The sequence below is a fragment of the Giraffa tippelskirchi genome, chromosome 13 (genome assembly GCF_054371585.1).
Source record: "Giraffa tippelskirchi isolate mGirTip1 chromosome 13, T2T-mGirTip1v1.2.pri, whole genome shotgun sequence".
In the NCBI taxonomy this organism is placed as follows: domain Eukaryota; kingdom Metazoa; phylum Chordata; class Mammalia; order Artiodactyla; family Giraffidae; genus Giraffa; species Giraffa tippelskirchi.
Window position 1 is genome coordinate 76666176 of NC_137287.1, and position 22825 is coordinate 76689000.

Here is a 22825-nt window from a genome sequence, read left to right on the forward strand (position 1 = left end):
ACTGTGACCACAGCCTGTTTCTGGTCACCCCTCTTGCCCCCTTCACACTCAGGTTCTACCAGCTCCCAGGAGCCACGAGGTAGTATGAATCAAAGATCAAATTGAATTATAAAAAGAAAAGGTTTTGTTTATACACCCGAGTTTGCAACTGTACGATTTATACCTATTATTAAGGATAACAGAGTCATCAAGGAAAAGGTTAATAAATTTGACTAGTGGAACTTTCCTACATGGAAAAAAATTAAACAAAATGACCAGTCAAACTTCGGGTAAATATTCGTCAATTTTATTACGTGAGGATTAATTTCCTTAATATTGAAAAGGAGAATAATCCACCTGTTTAAACATCAATGAGAAAAGGGAAAGCAGGCCTTTGAAGCAAATGGCAACATTTAAGGGAAGAAAAACTGTAAAGAAATTAACCTGCAATAACAAGATGGGTGATTTTAAAATTGAAGAGAGATGTTAAGGATTCCTACACAGAGTGATTGGAATAGGTGTTGTCCCTCATGTACCCTCTGAGCACTTGGATCTCTCCTTGTCCTACAGAGGCTCTCATGGGCCCACAAAGGTATCTCCTATATATCATAGTACCGGGTTGGGTTTTGCAGCATTCAGGGAGAAGGATAGGCATTTAGGTTGTTTCCAGGGTTTTTTTTTTTTTTTTCTCTATCAGTTAGTGTCTGGTTAAGAAAGTAATGGAGTGTGTGTTCCACATCCACAGAGTGAAATGCAATTCTGCTGTTGCACAAATTGTAGTAAAAGTATCAGTATAGATATGTCAAGGGGATATGTCAGGATATGTCAGGTTGCTCAGAAGACTCCTAGCTGTGAATTTAAATCTACATATACATAAAGTTACCAGAGGCTACTGATGGAAGACTGAAATTTTTTGTCTTCATACTGTTGGAATGTTTTTCATCCCTGAACTTGTATTATATATAGTATTTTAAAAACTGGTTTTAATTTAATGAAATGTTTACCAAAATTCAGTGATGATAGGGGTGGGTGAGAACAGGTACTTTTATGGCAGCTGGTAAATCTTTCTGTGTGGCAACTCAATCAAAGCTCATTTTGAGCACCTGTTATCATTGCCAGGCATTATCTAAACATCTAATGCACATTTATATTACTTAAATCTTTCCAGCCAACCCTGTAAGATTCTATTTTTCTTTTACTGGAGGAAACAGATTTAGAGGAATGAAGTGTCTTGCCAGGAGTCACAAACCCTGCAGCCTGTGCTTTCAGTCCCTATACTTTACTACTGTTGAAAAAGGGCTCTGGAAATTCATAAGAAAGGTTATTATTTGGGACAAAAGACCAGGTTTGAATCTGTGTCAGTTTCATCAACTAAAAATGAAGAAAATAATCTGTACCCTTCTTTGAAAAGATCATGTTAGTTCATTTGTATTACATTTCTGAAGCACTGTATGAGTAAGTGATTATAATCCATAAAATATTTTTTATACATAGCCTGCTTTCTTCATACAATAAGTTCAAATGTTTTACCCCTTTTTAAAAAAGAAATTCATCTGCAAAGTGCAAACTTGAAGTAACAGCTTTGGTCAGCCTTTTTTTGAATCTTACATAATTTAATCCTCAATTTCAGTGTAGTGCCTTTTCTTAAACTGAGGAAATACACAGTGTTTCTAACCAAATCTTCTTGTTTATACTCAAAACATTTTCACCACAACTATATTGTTAGCACCCTTACACGGCTACTAAAAATCCCTCTACTTTAAAAATAAATGAACAAGAAACTTCTTCATAAGGCTGTATGTTCTGATTGCTCATTTTTTAATGTGTAAATGTACCTGTTTCTCCCTCTTTCTAGGAACACCATCTTCAGCGGGCTATTTCAGCACAGCAGGTGTATGGCGAGAAGAGGGATAACATGGTTATACCAGTCCCAGAAGCAGAAAGTAACATCGCTTACTATGAGTCTATATATCCTGGGGAATTCAAGATGCCAAAGCAGCTCATTCACATACAGCGTAAGTGATTACTTTCTTGATGACTGTATCTTGTACTGTGTTCTTATGTAACTCGACAGATTTTTATGTTTATCTGTTTGGGGCCATTTCATTGACCAGCATCAGCTTGAGAGTTATCAGAGCCATTTTCACCGTTTACACTTGTGCCTGAGATTCCTGCCTGAGAAAGAACACATTTTCAGCCTAGATTTTTAGCTTCATCTCAACATGGGATCTTCTGCTACTGTGGATGAGTAGGATAAAAAATATACCTTTAGATGTAGAAATCATTTTCTTACTGTTCAGAAATAGTAATACTAATTGCCTTAAAAAATTTCTTAATAGAAGTCAGAAGTCAACAAACCTTTTCTTTAAAGGGTCAGATTGTGTTTTAAACTTTGTGGGTCGTTCAGTCTCTGTCACAACTATTTTACTCTGCCGTTACAGACAAAATCAACGGTAGACAGTACATAAACAAATGGGCATGGCTGTGTTCCAGTAAAACTCTCTTGACAAAAACATGTGTCAATCCAGTATTGGCCCACAGGCCATATAGTTTGCCAGCCCCATCTGTGTTTCTGTTTTTTTCTTTCTTGGCCAAGCCCCACAGGTTCATGGGATCTTAGTTCCCTGACCAGGGATCAAACCTGGGCCCTCGGCAGTGAAAGCATGGAGTCCACTGGACCCCCAGGGAATTCTCATGATTGTTTTTTTTTTTTTTTTTCAATTTAGTGTTTTAATTGGTAACTGTGTCACTTGGTACTGATGGGGGTCTTCATTGGAAATGACCCTTTGATAGCTTAATCACATTTGATGATGAATTGCTGAGAGCTTGTAAACTTGGGTGAATTTATTTCATTCATTTGGTCCCCATGTAGTGGACCACTAAACATGTAATTGCAGGGTTGCTAAGGAAAAGGTGTTATAGCTTTCATTGTTGTCTTGCTGACCTTTATGATCAAGAGGTTTTTCCAGGGGCCTGTCTAAACATTTTTCAGAACAGTATAAATCTGTTTTGTTTTTATTGTTCTCTCTGTGGACATAGACAACTAGCTTTACCTAGTTTCTTACTTATTAACTACTTTTCTAACTCATTTAACCTTTTCTCCATATGGTCTAATCTTTGTCCTGGATTCTAAGCATTTTTTAAAAACTATGTCTTAAATATGAAAGCCACAAGTAAACATGTCCATATTGAATCTTAACCAGTTCTGGCCTGTTAGCATTTGATGTTTTTAACTTATGATGTTTTTTCACCTTTACCTCCAGCTTGCACCCATTAGGAAAAAAAATTTTACTTTAGAAAAAAAATTTTTTCCAGTTTATTAAAGGTTACTTTGAAGTGAACCAAACAAATGGCATGTGTTTTTCTTGCCTACTCGTGTTTAATTACATATAAAACACAGACATTCTAAACAAAGCTTACCAATAATAGGACCTAAAACTTTAGTTCTCTGGAAAATCATGTCAGTGTGAAATTCCAGAGTGGATCCTTGCTGTATATGTGAACCAGGACCACATTGCATTCTACAGCCACTGGCTGTATTATTTCATGAATATATGCTATTAGGTTAAAGCAGGATGGAGCAAGATAAAATTACATTACTCAATTTACATTATCATTACTATCAGGAAAAACACTTTGAATGCTTGTTTTACAAATAGGTGCTTATTGATGACCAGAATTCACAAATTCCATTTTATTGGTAGCTTGTGGGTTAAATTGTGGTCAGAAAAGTCAAAAGGTGCTATGTTAAAAAAGGCATTGATTCTGCTGACATTGTAATCAAATAACAGTAATAAAATGGAGGTAGAATTGTAAATTATTTGGGAAAAAAATGTTTTTCATCAGTACACATTTAGAAGGATGTATTACATTGGAAAGTTTATAAACACTGTCAGCCAAGTGAGTGTTAGCTGACTTTGAGTTTCTTTTAACATTGTCTTGCATGATTATAGATTCACAGAATATGTGGAGCCTTGTATATTCACCACCACAGTTAAGATACTCAGTTATACCATCACCACAAGACTCTACCTTGTTGCTCCTTTAAATGCACTCCTATCCTCTGGCAACCACTCGTCTGTTCTCCATCTTTGTAATTATGTTTGTTGATGAAGGTAACGTGAATAGAATTATGAATGTATATCCTTTTGAGACTGACTTTTTTCCTCTTAGCATAGCCTCCTTGACGTTCATTCAAGTTGTTGCATGTATCAGTAGTTTTTCCTTTCTCTTCCTGAGCAGTCTTCCATAACATGCACTGCAGCAGGTTGCACTGCTCACTCACTGACACTGGGTTGTTTCCAGATTTTGACTAATTCAAATAAAGCTGCTTTGAACATTCATGTACAGATTTTTGAGTGAACATAAATCTTTACTTATCTGGGTTAAATACTTATAGTGTGGTTGCTGGGTCATCCATTTTTAGTTTGACAAGAATGTCTACTCTGTATCTCAGAAGGCTATACCTGTTTGCAGTATCATCAGCAGTGTATGTGGGATCCAGTTTCTCCTTTATCCTTGCCAGCATTTGAGGTTATCACTTTTTAATTTTAGCCATTCTAGTAGGTATGCCATGATGTCTCACTGTACTTTAAATTTGTTTTTCTCTAAATGACTAATATGTTAAACATCTTTTCATGTGTTTTTTGCCATCTAGATATCCTCTTTGGTGAAGATTGTGCCTGTCTTACTTATTTTCTAATTAGATTATTTTAATGCTAAGTTTTGAGGATTTTGTTTTGTTTATGTAATTGTAGACACAAGTCTTTGTCATATGTGATTTGGAAATATTTTGTCCTGGTATGTAATTTGTCTTTTCATTCTCTTAACAGTTTTCCACAGAGTAGAAGTTTTTAATTTTGATGAGATCCATTTAGTATCAACTCCAAGAATAGTCTTTGTTTTGCCCAGGGTCCGAAGATGATTTCCTATGACCTGTTCTAGAAGTTTCACAGTTTTACATTTAAGTGTGTGATCTATTTTGACTGTGAGATTTAGGTCACAGTGTGTACCCCCCACTCCTCACTCTGGGTATCTAATTGCTCCAACACTGTGTATTGAAGAAGTGATCCCTCCTCTATTGATTGTTTTTGTTTCTTCAACAAAAATCAATTATGTATATTGATGTGGCTCTATTTGTGGGTTCTGTATTCTACTCCGCTGATCCCTATGTTTATCCCAAGATAGTACCACTGTCTCAATTACGGCAGCTATATGATAATGCTTAACATCGGGGAAATGCTTCCTCCTTTTCTTTTTCAAGATTGTGTTGGCTATTCTAGGGCTTTTCCCTGTAAATATTTCCCTAAAAATGCCACTAGAATAAGTTTGTATCTGCAAAGAAACTTGCTGTGATTTTGATAGGAATTGCATTTAAATCTATAGATCATTATAGGGAGAATTGACATCATTTCTGTGTTGAGTCTTCTAATCCATGACCACAATATGACTCTCCAGGTATTTAGGTCTTTGATTTCTTTAGTTGACACTTTATAATTTTCATCATGAAGATGCATAGTGTTTTAGTACATTTTTTCTTTTAGATTTATACCTGTTTTCTTTGACACAATTGAAAATGGTATTGCACTTTTGATTTTTGTTTCCACCTGTTTATTGTCAGTATGCAGAAATGCAGTTCAGTTGTATGCTGAGCATGTGTCCTGTGGCCTTAACTGAAATTGCATGTTTATTCTAGAAGATATTTGCAGGTTCTTTGGGATTTTTTACTGGAGAAAAATCATGTCGTAGTCTGCAGGTAGAAATGGTTTTGCTTTCCCTTTCCAACCTGTATGTCTTTAATTTCTCTTTCTTGCCTTAGTATAATGGTTAGAACTTGAATACAGTGTTAAAGTAAGAGTGGTGAGAGCAGACATCCTTGCCTTGTTCCTGATCTTAAGCGAAAAAATTTAGTCTTTCACCGTTAAGCATTATGTCACCTGAAGAGGGTTTTTTGTAGTTGCTTCTAAGAGTTTGAAAAAGTTCTCTATTCCTAGTGTATTGGGAATTTTTATCCTGACTGTTGAATTTGTCAGCTGCTTTTTCTACATCAGTTAATAAATAAGGTCATGTGATTTTTTCCCCCTTCTTTATCCTCTGATGTGATGGGTTGCCTTGGTTGGTTGTCAAATATTGAACCAGCCTTGCATACCTAGAATAAATCCCATTTGGCTGTGGGATGGGTGTGTGTGTGTGTGTGTGTGTGTGTGTGTGTGTTTTGCATATATTGTTGGGTGGGATTTTATTGAGAAGTTTTCCATCTAAATTTGTGAAAGATATTGTTAATCTTTTTGTGAATGTATGCCCTGTCTTGTCAGGTTTTGGTATCAGAATAATATTGGCCACATAAAACAAGTTAGGTAGTGTTTTTTCTTAACTTATTTTCTGGAAAAAATTGTGTAAAAGTGATGTTATTTTTTAAAAAATTGGTATTGACTTTTAATATAATACAATACACAAGAAAAGGCAAGTTATATTATAAATTTCTGCAAAGTAGAAATTGAACATTGAACGCCAGGTAGTCTAATACATTGCTTATGAAGGATACATTGTATCAAACTATGTATATAGACTCAGTTCAGTTCAGTTCAGTCGCTCAGTCGTGTCCGACTCTCTGCGACCCCATGAATTGCAGCACGCCAGGCCTCTCTGTCCATCACCAACTCCCGGAGTCTACCCAAACCCATGTTCATCGAGTCGGTGATGCCATCCAACCATCTCATCCTCTGTCGTCCCCTTCTCCTCCCGCCCCCAATCCTACCCAGCATTAGGGTCTTTTCCAATGAGTCAACCCTTCGCATGAGGTGGCCAAAGTATTGGAGCTTCAGCTTCAACATCAGACCTTCCAGTGAACACCCAGGATTGATCTCCTTTAGGATGGATTGATTGGATCTCCTTGCAGTCCAAGGGACTCTCAAGAGTCTTCTCCAACACCACAGTTCAAAAGCATCAACTCTGCGGCGCTCAGGTTTCTTCACCGTCCAACTCTCACATCCATACATGACCACTGGAAAAACCATAGCCTTGACTAGACCGACTTTTGTTGGCAAAGTAATGTCTCTGCTTTTAAACATGCTATCTAGGTTGGCCATAACCTTCCTTCCAAGGAGTAAGCGTCTTTTAATTTCATGGCTGCAGTCACCATCAGCAGTGATTCTGGAGCCCCAAAAAATAAAGTCTGACACTGTTTCCACTGTTTCCCCATCTATTTCCCATGGAGTGATGGGACCAGATGCCATGATCTTAGTTTTCTGAACGTTGAGCTTTAAGCCAACTTTTTCACTCTCCTCCTTCACCTTCATCAAGAGGCTCTTTAGTTCTTCTTCACTTTCTGCCATAAGGGTGGTGTCATCTGCATATCTGAGGTTATTGATATTTCTCCCGGCAATCTTGATTCCAGCTTGTGTTTCTTCCAGCCCAGCGTTTCTCATGATGTACTCTGCATATAAGTTAAATAAGCAGGGTGACAATATACAGCCTTGACGTACTCCTTTTCCTATTTGGAACCAGTCTGTTGTTCCATGTCCAGTTCTAACTGTTGCTTCCTGACCTGCATACAGGTTTCTCAAGAGACAGGTCAGATGGTCTGGTATTCCCATCTCTTTCAGAATTTTCCACAGTTTATTGTGATCCACACAGTCAAAGGCTTTGGCATAGTCAATAAAGCAGAAATAGATGTTTTTCTGGAACTCTCTTGCTTTTTCGATGATCCAGCGGATATTGGCAATTTGATCTCTGGTTCCTCTGCCTTTTCTAAAACCAGCTTGAACATCTGGAAGTTCACGGTTTTATCCACACAGTCAAAGGCTTCGGCATAGTCAATAAAGCAGAAATAGATGTTTTTCTGGAACTCTCTTGCTTTTTCGATGATCCAGCGGATATTGGCAATTTGATCTCTGGTTCCTCTGCTTTTTCTAAAACCAGCTTGAACATCTGGAAGTTCACGGTTCACGTATTGCTGAAGCCTGGCTTGGAGAATTTTGAGCATTACTTTACTAGCATGTGAGATGAGTGCAATTGTGCGGTAGTTTGAGCATTCTTTGGCATTGCCTTTCTTTGGGATTGGAATGAAAACTGACCTTTTCCAGTCCTGTGGCCACTGCTGAGTTTTCGAAATTTGCTGGCATATCGAGTGCAGCACTTTCACAGCATCACCTTTGAGGATTTGAAATAGCTCAACTGGAATTCCATCACTTCCACTAGCTTTGTTCGTAGTGATGCTTTCTAAGGCCCACTTGACTTCACATTCCAGGATGTCTGGCTCTAGGTGAGTGATCACACCATCGTGATTATCTGGGTCATGAAGATCTTTTTTGTACAGTTCTTCTGTGTATTCTTGCCACCTCTTCTTAATAGCTTCTGCTTCTGATAGGTCCATACCATTTCTGTCCTTTATCGAGCCTATCTTTGCATGAAATGTTCCTTTGGTATCTCTAATTTTCTTGAAGAGGTCTCTAGTCTTTCCCAATCTGTTGTTTTCCTCTATTTGTTTGCACTGATCGCTGAGGAAGGCTTTCTTATCTCTCCTTGCTATTCTTTGGAACTCTGCATTCAGATGAGAATATCTTTCCTTTTCTCCTTTGCTTTTTGCTTCTCTTCTCTTCCCAGCTATCTGTAAGGCCTCCTCAGACAGCCATTTTGCTTTTTTGCATTTCTTTTCCATGGGGATGGTCTTGATCCCTGTCTCCTGTACAATGTCACGAACCTCTGTCCATAGTTCATCAGGCACTCTGTCTATCAGGTCTAGTCCCTTAAATCTATTTGTCACTTCCACTGTATACTCATAAGGGATTTGATCTAGGTCATCCCTGAATGGTCTAGTGGTTTTCCCTACTTTCTTCAATTTCAGTCTGAATTTGGCAATAAGCAGTTCATGATCTGAGCCACAGTCTGCTCCTGGTCTTGTTTTTGCTGACTGTATGGAGCTTCTCCATCTTTGGCTGCAAAGAATATAATCAATCTGATTTCGGTGTTGACCATCTGGTGATGTCCACGTGTAGAGTCTTCTCTTGTGTTGTTGGAATAGGGTGTTTGCTATTACCAGTGCGTTCTTGTGGCAAAACTCTATTAGCCTTTGCCCTGCTTCATTCTGTACTCCAAGGCCAAACTTGCCTGTTACGCCAGGTGTTTCTTGACTGCCTACTTTTGCATTCCAGTCCCCTATAATGAAAAGGATATCTTTTTTGGGTGTTAGTTCTAGAAGGTCTTGTAAGTCTTCATAGAACCGTTCAACTTCAGCTTCTTCGGCGTTACTAGTCGGGGCATAGACTTGGATTACCGTGATATTGAATGGTTTGCCTTGGAAACGAACAGAGATCATTCTGTCGTTTTTGAGATTGCATCCAAGTACTACATTTCAGACTCTTTTGTTGACCATGATGGCTACTCCATTTCTTCTAAGGGATTCTTGCCCACAGTAGTAGATATAATGGTCATCTGAGTTAAATTCACCCATTCCAGTCCATCTTAGTTCGCTGATTCCTAGAATGTCAACGTTCACTCTTGACATCTCCTGTTTGACCACTTCCAGTTTGCCTTGATTCATGGACCTAACATTCCAGGTTCCTATGCAATATTGTTCTTTACAGCATCGGACTTTGCGTCTATCACCAGTCACACCCACAGTTGGGTATCGTTTTTGCTTTGACTGGTTCATTTCAATTCTTACACTTTCTGTTTTATAAAACTCTTAAGCTAATGTTGACACAGACTATTCCTTGGAGTTTTCAAGATAATAGTATTGCCTTAAAAAGTAGTGATGAGACGCGTTTGAGAATGATTGCATGTTATATTTCCCCCTCTACCCCAGAGGTATAATACATATTACTCTGTAGGCTCTGGGAACCTTGCAGTTAAAAAGGAAAGTTTATTTTAACTCAGCATTTTTCAGATGTATTCTTTACATGTTATCTGTTAACATTTCATTGAACATTTATTTGGGAAATCTCAACGTTATTCTTGTCTTTAATAGGTTTAGGAAAGAGATCATACTTTTCTCCCTTTTATCCTATCAGAGCAGTGAAGGAAGAAACCTGTTTTAAAACCATTATCCCCTGCTTTAGTTCCAAACTGTTGATACTTCCTCAGCTGTTTGAGTGTGTTGTTCAACATCTCCTGGTCCAGAGGGTCTTAATGTTGTTTCTCTTTTGCTTGGTGATCTGGAAGCTTCTGGATTGTCCAAAATCACTGCAGATGGTGATTGCAGCCATGAAATTAAAAGACGCTTACTCCTTGGAAGGAAAGTTATAACCAACCTAGACAGCATATTAAAAAGTAGAGACATTACTTTGCCAACAAAGGTCCATCTAGTCAAGGCTATGGTTTTTCCAGTAGTCATGTATGGATGTGAGAGTTGGACTGTAAAGAAAGCTGAGCACCAAAGAATTGATGCTTTTGAACTGTGGTGTTGGAGAAGACTCTTGAGAGTCCCTTGGACTGCAAGGAGATCCAACCAGTCAATCCTAAAGGAGATCAGTCCTGGGTGTTCATTGGAAGGACTGATGTTGAAGCTGAAATTCCAATACTTCGGCCACCTGATGCGAAGAGCTGACTCATTTGAAAAGACCCTGATGCTGGGAAAGATTGAGGCCAGGAGGAGAAGGGGACGACACAGGATGAGATGGTTGGATGGCATCACGGACTCAATGGACATGAGTTTGGGTGGACTCCAGGAGTTAGTGATGGACAGGGAGGCCTGGCGTGCTGCAGTCCATGGAGTCTCAAAGAGTCGGACACGACTGAGCAACTGAACTGAACTGAACTGAGACTGTACAACTAAGACTTCTCCTTTCCTATTCATACTATAAGAAAGAACAAAACAGTTCTGACCAGAATAGGCAGGAACAAATCTCTCCTCCCTTCCCCTTGGATTTGAGTCTCAAGATTCTCTTGCTAATCCTCAAAGGAAATATCTTTTAAAAGGCAGTCTTGTTGTATATTTGAATATGTGTGTGTGTATAGATACAGATCTGTGCGTTTCTGGTTCTGTCCACTGGTAAAGCCAAGAAGCAAAAATAGTCAGTAGCAATAAGCACATCTAACACCTATTCCCTGGTCCATAACCACTAAATAGGGCCAAGAATATGTGGAGAGATGGCTAATCCCAGGGCTGGGGGAGGGTAAGATCAGATAAACGTGAACAACTTGTTATACCAGAAATTAAGAACTCACAAAAATGGCAGAGGCATATCACAGGAGGACATCGGAGTTTCCGCTGGCTAGTTTGGGGACATTTTAAGCAATGGAATAACTAGTTGAGTACAGTAATGAATTGTGAACCATTGTAAAAGTAGAAATTGCTGAGTTCCATACTGGTAATGAACAGAGTGCTAAGTGATGGAGAAGAGTAGTCTCACGGTTTTACAGTAGAGAATGCCAGCCAAGAGCTGAATGGTGCTGTGGCGAAGAGAATGGTGGAGTGAAGGATGTTAGGGAGTTTGGGATGGACATGTACACACTGCTACATTTAAAAATGGATAACCAACAAGATCCTACTGTATAGCACAAAGAACTCTGTTCAGTGTTTTTTGGTGGCCTGGATGGGAGGGGAGTTTGGGGGAGAATGGATACATGTATATGTGTGGCTGAGTCCCTTCACTGTCCACTTGAAACTGTCACAACATTAGCTCTATACCCCAACACAAAATAAAAGTTTTTAAAAAAAAAAAAAAATTCAAAGAAACCCAGAAAATCATTTTTGCAATTACATAATCAAGACTGACTCACGCAAGAATCACCAATGTGTGTACCTAAGAGGAAATTTTGATGAGGAGCAGGGTATTTGCATGGCCTTAAGCTCTCCCCACAAAACTACTTATTAGTTACAGGATGGTGGAGGGGGGCATGGGCAAGAGGTACACAGTGGAATATTGGGCAGTTTCTTGACTGGTAATCAAAATTATTACCACTTATAAGAAACAGATGAGCATCGTGTGCCTTTAGATGTGAGACCCTGGTAAGGACTGAGGAGTTGAGTGTTCAGTGTGACAGAAATAAATGAGATACGATGCCTCTGCTCAAGAAAATTGAGCATATTCGAATGTTTAGCAAATAAGATTGTAAAGTATGTATAACAGTAATACAAAAGAAGGGGAATGATCTAGAACAGGAATTTTTAACCTTAGTGCCACAAGCTGTTTTAAGGACATTTGAATTTTCAGCTTATAACTTATGTAAAATACTATATGTTTACACCATGTTTTTCTGGAGAGAGAGAGTTCATAACTTCTAAAAAAGATAAAATAGTTGGGAACCACTTATTGGGTGGGTGGCAGTCCAGAAAGGATTCCACAGGAGTTGATGCCATGTTAGGCTTTGGAAAGATGAGTCATTTGCCTGGTGGACCAGGCAGGAAAGAGCGAATGTAAAGGCCTGAAGACAGGGAAAGAGGAGCCTGCTGTTTGAAACAAACGAAGTTTGATGTTGCTAGGTCATAATGTGCAGATGAGACTAGCAAGGCCCGTCAGAAAGGGCCTCATACAAATGCACAGTTATGGGTTTGAAGGTGGTGGGAACTTAGGAGGAACTGTTGAAGAAAGGAAAAGGTATGAGACAGATTTTGGTATCAAGCTTCTCATACTTACATTATTATCAAACTAGTTTAATTTTTCAAAGTAATTGAACATTTGACGGTATAGTATAAAGCGATGGTTCTTGCCTTTTTTTTTCCCCAAATCTTGACAAATTTTGAAAGGGAAATTTTCCTTGAAAGGAAAACTTCCCATTTCTCTCACCATGACAGTGATTCTCATGAGCAAACAAACCTCGGCAGGAATGAACTCACTGAGTGACAGCTGTTACCCTTATTGGCAGTGGCTGGCACTTCAGCTTGAAATAGGACCCCTGATGAAGCAGTGAAGTGATTAACTAATTTAAAAAATAAGACAAGTATTCTAGAAACAATCTTACTTAAAAACCTTATCCTTCTATTATGGTATCAAATCCCATGAAATTGCTAATATTTTATCATTTTTGAGCTACAAATTTTTGTTCAGTTCAACCCAGCACATTTAACAATCTCTTTCTGTTTTTACTAGTGGGCTTCTAGTTTGCTTTGTGGGGTGGGGTCACAGGTCACATCCAGTCTTGTATCACTTTTAACAGTAAAGATAATCTTCTTTCTTAAACTTTAAATTGCAGGAAGTTTAGATTGTTTTCAAGTCAGAAAACAAAATCTTTAAAAAAAAATCTTCCCTTTTTCCCTAGAGATAACCCAGATAACAGTGAGAGGTTTCTGTCTACGTTTCCATGCGGTAAATGACCACATGTGGTTTCTTCTGTCAGCTTTTAGTTTGGATGCTGAGCAGCCCGATTATGATTTGGATTCTGAAGATGAAGTATTTGTGAATAAACTGAAGAAGAAAATGGACATCTTCCCATTGCAGTTTGAGGAGATGATTGACCGTCTAGAAAAAGGCAGTGGTCAGCAGGTACAGCTTCATTGTATATATAATGAATGTGTATATATATAAAAGTATCTCTTTGTGTGAAAACAGTGTAAAGTTGGGAAGAAGGTAGGTGAGCAGGCTCTGGACAAGCTTGAATTCATATCTCTGTCCATTTCTAGCCTGTATAACCTTCAGCAGAAGGTTTAAATTTCTATGTGCATCTGTTTCCCAATCTGTAAAATAGAGATGACAAACATTACAGGATTGTTGTGAAAAATTAAATACAATAATTTACATAAAGCATCTAGCTTGTTATCTGACATGTACAAGGTACTCAGCATATTCGCTATTGTTAATACTATTATTCTGATTATTGTCATTTAAATTAGAAGTACTTTTGAATCTTTTCTTTGTATTATGTGAAAATGACATAATGATTTTACATTTAGCCAGTCAGTCTGCAGGAAGCCAAACTACTGCTAAAAGAAGACGATGAATTAATTAGAGAAGTTTATGAATACTGGATTAAAAAGAGAAAAAACTGTCGAGGTCCATCTCTTATCCCATCAGTAAAACAAGAGAAGCGAGATGGTTCGAGCACAAATGATCCTTACGTGGCTTTTAGAAGACGAACTGAAAAAATGCAGACTCGGAAAGTAAGAAAACCTGGGGAGAGTTTTTTGTAATTTTTTTGATGTAAGAAAATTTATTTACAGTTATAAATGCCTCAGCATCGGAAGCCTGTTTTGTGTTTAGACAGACTTTCTACATTCTATAATGAAAAATATTAATTTAATACGAATCTGCCTTTAAATTCATTACCGAGTTATTAATGATATATTTTTAATGTTGTTCCATTAAAAGCCATATTCAAAATTGATTTCCCGGTGATCCATGTTCCCTTTCAGTGTCTTTAAATTCTAATCTCACCTTTCAAATATATATATACTCATATGTCACCAGCTATACTCAGAAATGCTTACTGACATTAAACAAGCAAATTCATACTTGCAGAATCGCAAAAATGATGAAGCCTCTTATGAAAAAATGCTTAAGCTGCGTCGAGACCTAAGTCGGGCTGTTACTATTCTAGAAATGATAAAAAGAAGAGAAAAAAGTAAAAGAGAGCTATTGCACTTAACACTGGAAATTATGGAAAAGAGGTAAAGTATGTTTTAATAGCATGAGAAGCATGGCACCATTAGGATTTTGTGTAGAGGTCATTTATTTCCTAAGCAGTTTTCTATAATTCCAGAAATACATTCTTTTAACAATAGAGACTGTTGAAATATGTGGTGTTGATGTACTTTGTGTAATTTTACATGCCTTCCTCTCTCTAGTTTCACTTTTAAAGTGACTGGGTTCAGTAAAATTGTCATGCAGGATACTTCCATTTCGAAATCATTTTCTTTTACACTTACTCGAGTTAGTGCAGAGCTGCGAGGGAGAGAACACTTGTCACTTCTAAAGTTTTGATTTCATTTACTAGATGATACTGAATTTTTTCTTAATACTTGCTGAGATTTTTAACAGAAAAGTATAAAACAGGGATGGGGAAAGGCCTGTAATCTTAATACCTAGATAATCCTTCAGTGTGGCTTCCCTGGTGGCTTAGCAGTAAAGAATCCACCTGCAGCACAGGAGATGCGGGTTCAATCTCTGGGTTGGGAAGATCGCCTAAAGGAGGGCATGGCATTCTACTCCAGTATTCTTGCCTGAAAAATCCCATGGACAGAGGAGCCTGGCAGGCTACAGTTCATGGAGTCACAAAAGAGTTGGACACGACTGTGTGCAACTAAATACACACACACAATCCTTCAGCAGAAGCCCAGTGAAAACTTCAGGCTATACTCCTCTGTTTCCAGGTCCCTATTCCCAAAGGATATCACTATTCAATTTCTTGTGATTCACTTCAGAAAAATTAGTTTTATGGCACAGGCAACTCAAATTAGCAGAAAGTTCCTCAGTACCATTTCAGGCATGAATTTCAACATCTCCACCAAATCTGTCACCAAAATTGCTATGTTAAAATTAAATCCCCCTCTCCCCCGCCATGATGGCATGATAAAGCCATAAGCCAAAAAGTAAAAGAAAGAAGCAGTAGGAATTATGTAATCTTTAGGTAAACTACCTGTAATCTTAAGTTTCATCAGGGTTTATAGTTAATATCTGAGTTAGTTATTAGTCGTCATGACAGTAAGTGCTTACAAGAACTAACTCTGTAAACCTTTTCTTACCATTTCAGGTATAATTTGGGTGACTACAGTGGGGAGATCATGTCTGAGGTCATGGCTCAGAGGCAGCCAGTGAAGCCCACATACACCATCCCCCTCATCCCCATTGCCAACAGCAGTCAGTTCAAACACCAGGAGGCGATGGACGTGAAGGAATTTAAAGTTAATAAGGTGATCAGAATGTTTGTGATTTATATCATTGGAATCAGAGTGAAAAGGAGAAATTTGTATATAAACCCTACCTTGAAAGCCCGCTTTTGATTTAAGACTGGCCTATAGATATAGCAGTAGAAATTCTAAAGAGAGATACCTTGTAGTTTCATTAACTTTTCTTTAAAAATCATAATGCCATAAACTTCATACAGCTTGATATAAATACTTAGCATATTTACACAAGCATGATACTCGCCATTATCTGTTTTTTCCGAGCAAATACCGCTTCTGCCTCTGATCTTTCTTGTCTGTTGCCTCTACCTCAAATTCATATTTCTCCTCACCTCTGCCCTCACCTGCCATGTGTATTTCTAATGTGCAACTATATTCATCACTCTTGCCTCTGTATTTTATCCCTGTGTTCTTTCCCTCTTTAGTGATTTCATATCTTTATCCTCTAAAACTGCTCACCATTTGGTTTCATTGTAGAGCTAGCAAGTCTTGACTACTCTTTATTTTTTTAATACCTCAGTACTATGGATTTGTTTTCACTATGTTAACAGTTATCTGAAGTTTGCTTTGTGTATATGTTTTCATTATTAGTTTCCCAGTATTGATTTGTTAATTCTTTAGGATGAAGACTAACTAAAAAAGTTCCTTTTAAAAAATTCTCTCCTAGAATTTTTGTAGAAAGTTCAGAAAAAGATACAGAACCTAGCAGTAAATACTAATTGTAGTTAAAGGATTTCAGGAGAACTTCTCTTCTTTAACTTTAATTGAAACAAAGTACTTGATGATCATGTTTAGGTTGTAGGAACATACTCATGTTTTTACAGAGACCAATCTCTAAGACTTTTACATTAGACAATGACAAAATGTAAGGGCCTTGTATCTCCTATGAGTTCATGTTAACAGTAAACTTATTTTAAAACTTCCCCCAAGCTTGGAGTTTGTTGACCATGGTTCTGGTGTTTAATTCATGACTGTATTGCAGCAAGATAAGGCCGATCTTATCCGACCTAAACGTAAATATGAAAAGAAGCCCAAAGTCTTACCTTCGTCTGCTGCTGCTGCTCCTCAACAGGCCAGCCCCACCACGCTGCCAGTCTTCAACGCTAAAGACCTGAACCAGTATGACTTTCCCAGCTCGGATGAAGAGCCTCTCTCCCAGGTGAGTGCCAGGATTTTCTGTAAACACAGATGAGGAAAACATAGGGAGGCGCACGATCTGACGCACTGCCTTTTATTTAAAGGTTCTGTCTGGCTCTTCGGAAGCTGAGGAAGAGAATGATCCCGATGGCCCTTTTGCTTTCCGAAGGAAGGCAGGCTGTCAGTACTACGCTGTAAGTGTGGGTTGTCTTTGTAAATAACAAACTATTTACCTTTAGTTGACAAAAAATAAATAATAATTCGGATTTTTCTTTTTAAGCCTCACTTAGACCAAACTGGCAACTGGCCTTGGACTAGTCCTAGTGACGGAGGAATAGGGGATGTGCGATACCGATACTGCCTGACCACCCTGACCGTGCCCCAGCGGTGCATCGGATTTGCACGAAGACGGGTTGGGCGCGGTGGAAGGTGAGGCATCTCTGCTCCTAGCAGAGGGATGTCTTAAATGTGGGTGATGGAGGCAGGCTAAAGTTTAAAATGAGATGATCCTTCCAAAGAGCTCATTTGTTCCTACCTGCTCTTAACTTTTTTTTTTTTGACTAAGATACTTTGCCACTTTCTTACCTGTTGCACAACCGTAGCTTTTAATGCATAACTAGTGATTCCCTAATGGATCTGCTTTTCTTCTCAAGATTGAAAACCTCAGATATCTGTCCTCAGAGGTAGATGAAAGCAAGTGTACATCATGATTACATAAATTGTATGACATTAAAAAAAATGTCGTGTCCAACTTAGTCATGTCTGACTCTTTGTGACCCCATGGACTATACAGTCCATGGAATTCTCCAGGCCAGAATACTGGAGTGGGTAGCCTTTCCCTTCTGCAGGGGATCTTCCCAACCCAGGGATCAAACCCTGGTCTCCCGCATTGCGGGCAGATTCTTTACCAGCTGAGCCACAAGGGAAGCCCAAGAATAGTGGAGTGGGTAGCCTATCCCTTCTCCAGCAGATCTTCCCAACCCAGGAATCAAACTGGGGTGTCCTGTGTTGCAGGCAGATTATTTACCAACTGAGCTATCAGGGAAGCCCTTGTGACTTAAAAAGAAATTACCAAAAATTGTTTTAGGAGTTCTGGGAGATACTGAGAAGAAGTATTAAATAGGCTAAGAAATGTCATATAACTAGTACACTGAGTTAACTCATCAGAGGAAAGGTTCCTGGCTCCATGATCTTGACCTTAGCTTGTCAGGACACCTGCCTTTGTCTAGACCTGATGGAGTCCTTGATGCTCTGGAGGTCTTTAGGTGAGAAGTTTTGTGGGGAGGGGAGGGATTGCCAAACACATGAAAGCGAAGGAAAAGAAAGACTCATGTATGGTATTAGTGAAAAAAATTAAAAGGTGAAACAGATCAAGGTGCCTTCAGGAAGAAACCTAAGGGTATAATTTACAGTAAATTAATGACTTATACACATTTCTTTCATTTTTGATCTTAACTGCAGTTGTTATCACTTCATGTCAGTTCAGAATTATCCAGTCACTAAGACATATTTTATTGAGTGCTTGTTCAACCTCATCATGAGTAGTGAAAGTTCTCTATGTTGGCTATATTTTATTCTATACTAGCATTAGTCAGTGTTAGCATTTTAAGATGGATTAATTTATAAAGTTTATATAAATAAAGTAAAAGTAAATCCTCTTGAGTGGTGACTTCAAATATTTTGTCTGTAAGAAATTTTAATAGTGTAAAATATCCAAAGATCACATACTTTTATTGTTTTTCTCCTACCTACTCCCTCAAAAAAAAAACTTTTTGCTTAAGGAACAGATACATTAGCAATGCTTCATAAATGTTTTGGTGCTTTGTAATGGAAGTGAAAGATCAAATTCTCTTGCATGGTGACAGTAACATACTGTTAGAAGGCTTTCTGTTGTAAGGTGGACAGTATACCTTTTCTTCATGGCGGAGTACTTTCTTCTCTGATCGAATCATTAAAAAGTAAAAGAACCTTAACAGAAATTGAGAGTTTAGCCTACGGAACCAAATACTGAAATAATAAAATTTATAGCTTTTAAATATTTGGTATGAGATGGCTTTGGGGGACTTGGGGAGGGGAGAGAAAACTCTTGTGTAATTTCTGAATAGCTGTTCTACATACATTTTCTGACTGATTTTTAACAGGGTCTTACTGGACAGAGCGCACTCAGACTACGACGGTGTGTTTCGCCATCTGGATCTGGACATGCTTTCCTCACAACATTCTCCAGTCAATCAGTCTGCCAATACCTCAGAAACAAATACCTCGGACAAATCTTTCTCTAAAGACCTCAGTCAGATACTCGTCAATATCAAATCATGTAGATGGCGGCATTTTAGGCCTCGGACACCATCCCTACATGACAGTGACAATGATGAACTCTCCTGTCGAAAATTGCATAGGAGTATAAATCGAACAGGCACAGCACAACCCGGGACCCAGACATGCAGTACCTCTACGCAAAGTAAAAGCAGCAGTGGTTCAGCACACTTTGGTACGTTCATTCGTTATGATGTGCGTTTCTGTAGAAGTCTTGGGTTCATCAGTTTTGGGACTATGTGGTCTGTTATTCTTACAGCTAAAAGTCCTCTTCTCTTAAAATAGTATTTTTTTTAAATCTAGGTTTAAGTATTTATTTGAATCCTGATTGTACATGTGTCATTTAAACATCTCTGCACACTCAAGAATTTTAGTGCTGTTTATAATGTATGGCATTTGTTTCCTGATGCGCTTCATGAACCACCAAGATTCAGCTATTATGTTTTCAAATAATATGGAAAGAAAATGGACCCTAAATTATAGTGGATACTTTTCTGGGCTTTTACTTAGACCTCTTTAAAGTAAGCCAGCAAGTTGATAGATAGGCATGCTTTCTCTGCTGACACAGTAATTCAGAATAATTTATAAGAGGGACACTAACTTTTCAAAGAACATCTAAGTTTAAGGGTTATTCTAATAATTTGAAAACATTTTAGGTAATATGTACTTCAGCATTATGCCTACACTGTGAAATGGGTCTAATATAAATGCCATCTCCTTAAAATATTCCCCAAATTTTAGTTTTCTGTTTTAAAGCAAATACCAGTTGTTTGAGGCATATAGATGATAGAAATTCACTGTTAAAGTTGTTACTGCAGATATTTATAAAGATAATTTAAATATAGATTTTGAAAGAGCTATAAAGATAATTTAATCTGTCCCCCTAATTATCTGGTAAGGCTACAATTAAACCTAATAAATATGAAAATGTGCCTCATATCCTTAAAGACCTTCAGAAAAGGTTCCATAAATTAATATTCTTTGTGATTAGAAATAAAGTACTTCTATGAAAGGGAAGTCTTTCAGCTCATAAGAAATATAAACCTATTTCAGAAATCAAGTAGAAGATAATCTAAATTATTCTGAGGCCTACCTAAGAGATTAATTTATAATCCCATTAATTTTGGAGTCTATATCATGAAGATTCAGTTTCTCTCTGCTTTTATAGTCTTAAAAGTCAAAAGGATTTTTCAGCATGAGGGTCTTATATGGTGTGAGTATAGAGATTTTAATAGTATAAACTTATAATATGTTTCCCTGATAAAGATTAAGTTGTTTAAAATTCTTTGAGATTAGATGTAGAAAACTGGCTTGTTCGATCAATTTCGGATCTTCTCCACCTCTTAAAGTTGTGTAACTATCCTAAGGATCTTATATGATCTTTTTCACATAAGTTGTTTTGCTGTACTGCTTAAGTGAGCATTGATAGTGTAACACTTAGTTGATTTATGTTTGCCAATGAATGTTAAAAGATGAACATGGAACAGTAGTATTACCAAAAGTTTAGCTGAGAAAATATTTAATAACTATGTAATTTTCTTTGCCATTATTTCCTTCCCCCTGTATATGTGATCAGATTAAATGAGTGGGTTTATCACGTGTTTTCTCTTGCACTTAATTGTTCTCAACTTTCCCATAAATTTCCTAGATCTTTCTGTATACTTACAGAATTGCTTTAGGGTAGCACTTTATTCTTTCATGTTTGTGAATATTCCAGAAACCTAAAGCTTTTCGCTATAAATTATATAACAGTGAACTCATGTCATGTGTACCTTTAACTTCGTTGAATTCCCCTGGAGAAAAAAAAACTGTAGCAGTTCAGATGTTACACAGGATTCTAAGTACAGTTGAACTAAAAGAGTGAGCCACTGTGGGAATGGGAGAAGTGAGTCTGTTATTGTTCCTTCTGCATCATCAGTGCCTGCATTGCTACCTCACCCTCTGTTAAGCATCTCATCTCTTTTGATGTAGTTTTAAAGAAGTTTTTTTTTTCATTTGTCATAGCCCCCAAATACAAACCAAACTGCTCTGTCTGGAATTCAGCCACAGAAACTCTGATCTAGTCTGATGCCAGAGGAAAAACTGGCTGTGTTGGACTGACTGAAAGAAGGAGATAGACTCATCATGGTACTCGCTAAAGGAATTTTTTAGGCTTAATTTTTACCACACTGACTTTAGACCTTAACCAGTCATTATGTGACGTACAAGTCAGCTGATATACTTGCCTGCTATTTTAAGCCAAATATGTGGGTTTCAGTTTAGCCATTTTTTATTATTCTATCGTTGTTTTAAATATTAATATTTATATGTGTGCTGTGACAGAATAATGCCCTCTGGACTGATTATCCCTTTTCTAAATAATCGTTCCCTTTTCTAAATAATTGTCTAGAAGGGCCTCTTCTCACTTCCAGATAGAAAACTACACGAGGGCATGTGAAGCCCATCGTTTTCAGTACAGGGCATGAGCTCTAGCACACAACTTCTGTAGCAAATGCTCAGAGTCTTTTGCTTGCTTCCCGGTCTTCACCACTTTGCATAGCTGTGCAGCCAGATGGGGTAGTCAGGTGCTAGAGTGCTTGGTCTTCTGAATACGGTACAGCAGAGTGACACTGTGTTAGAACCTCTAGGACTAGATTTTAGTACTTAAGGATAAATCGTGTATTTTAAATAGTCTTTAGTTAAAATGTGATTTGGACAATTTTCAAATATATTTTTCTAATATCTTTAATCTACAAAAATGTCTTTGAGGAATTCGCGGGCAGTCCAGTGATTAGGACTTCACACTTTCTCACTGCCGAGGTTCAGTCACTGGCTAGAACACTAAGATCCCACAAGCCATGCTACTGCTGCTGCTGCTAAGTCGCTTCAGTCGTGTCCGACTCTGTGTGACCCCACAGACGGCAGCCCACCAGGCTCCGCCATCTCTGGGATTCTCCAGGCAAGAATACTGGAGTGGGTTGCCATTTCCTTCTCCAGTGCATGAAAGGGAAAAGTGAAAGTGAAGTCGCTCAGTCGTGTCTGACTTTTAGCGACCCCATGGACCGTACGTAGCCTACTAGGCTCCTCCGTCCATGGGATTTTCCAAGCAAGAGTACTGGAGTGGGGTGCCATTGCCTTCTCTGCACAAGCCTTGAGGTGCAGACAAAAGAAAAAGAAAAAATAAATCTTTGAAAACTTAGTGTTGGTTGCACGACTAACTAACTATTCATTTGCATGTGTTTGAAGGGATAACAGATTCAAAATTAATACCTTTTTTCATAATTAGGAAGGACTCTAATTCAGAAAGACTGAAAATAGAAAAGTGATTTTTAAACCACCATTATATATTCAGGATTTGAATTCTTGTTTCTCAATGAAATTTTATCAGCATTTTAAGTCATTTTTCTAAACTCCCATATCTGCAGGATAGATTTATTTTCGTAAATCAATGGGAAATTTGTAGCTAGATTGATAGGTTCTAAGTCTCCATATCTGTAGCTTACTCAGCAGCACAGTTGACTTCTATTTGTAGCATTAAAAATTTTTTTTTAGATTTCTATTGGCGTATAGTTGATTTACAATGTTGTGTTAGTTTCTGCTGTACAGCAAACTGAATGTTATACATATATTAAT

At 37.9% G+C, this 22825-nt stretch overlaps 1 protein-coding gene across 50 annotated transcripts in view; it reads left to right on the forward strand.

The window, feature by feature from the left end:
- The window catches only part of EPC1 (enhancer of polycomb 1), a 100554-nt gene that overhangs the window by 68288 nt on the left and 9441 nt on the right, over positions 1–22825 (forward strand). For 46 of the 50 annotated variants that reach the window (XM_081553714.1, XM_081553739.1, XM_081553721.1 and 43 more), the window contains 9 exons: positions 1835–1994; positions 13258–13403; positions 13811–14017; positions 14376–14524; positions 15607–15766; positions 16743–16919; positions 17002–17091; positions 17178–17326; positions 19039–19388. In XM_081553714.1, coding sequence (XP_081409840.1) covers positions 1895–1994; positions 13258–13403; positions 13811–14017; positions 14376–14524; positions 15607–15766; positions 16743–16919; positions 17002–17091; positions 17178–17326; positions 19039–19388 — 1528 coding nt within the window. In that variant the 5' untranslated portion in view covers positions 1835–1894. The remainder of the gene's footprint in view (positions 1–1834; positions 1995–13257; positions 13404–13810; positions 14018–14375; positions 14525–15606; positions 15767–16742; positions 16920–17001; positions 17092–17177; positions 17327–19038; positions 19389–22825) is intronic. The other 4 variants (XM_081553756.1, XM_081553754.1, XM_081553758.1 and 1 more) reach the window with 2 other exon arrangements.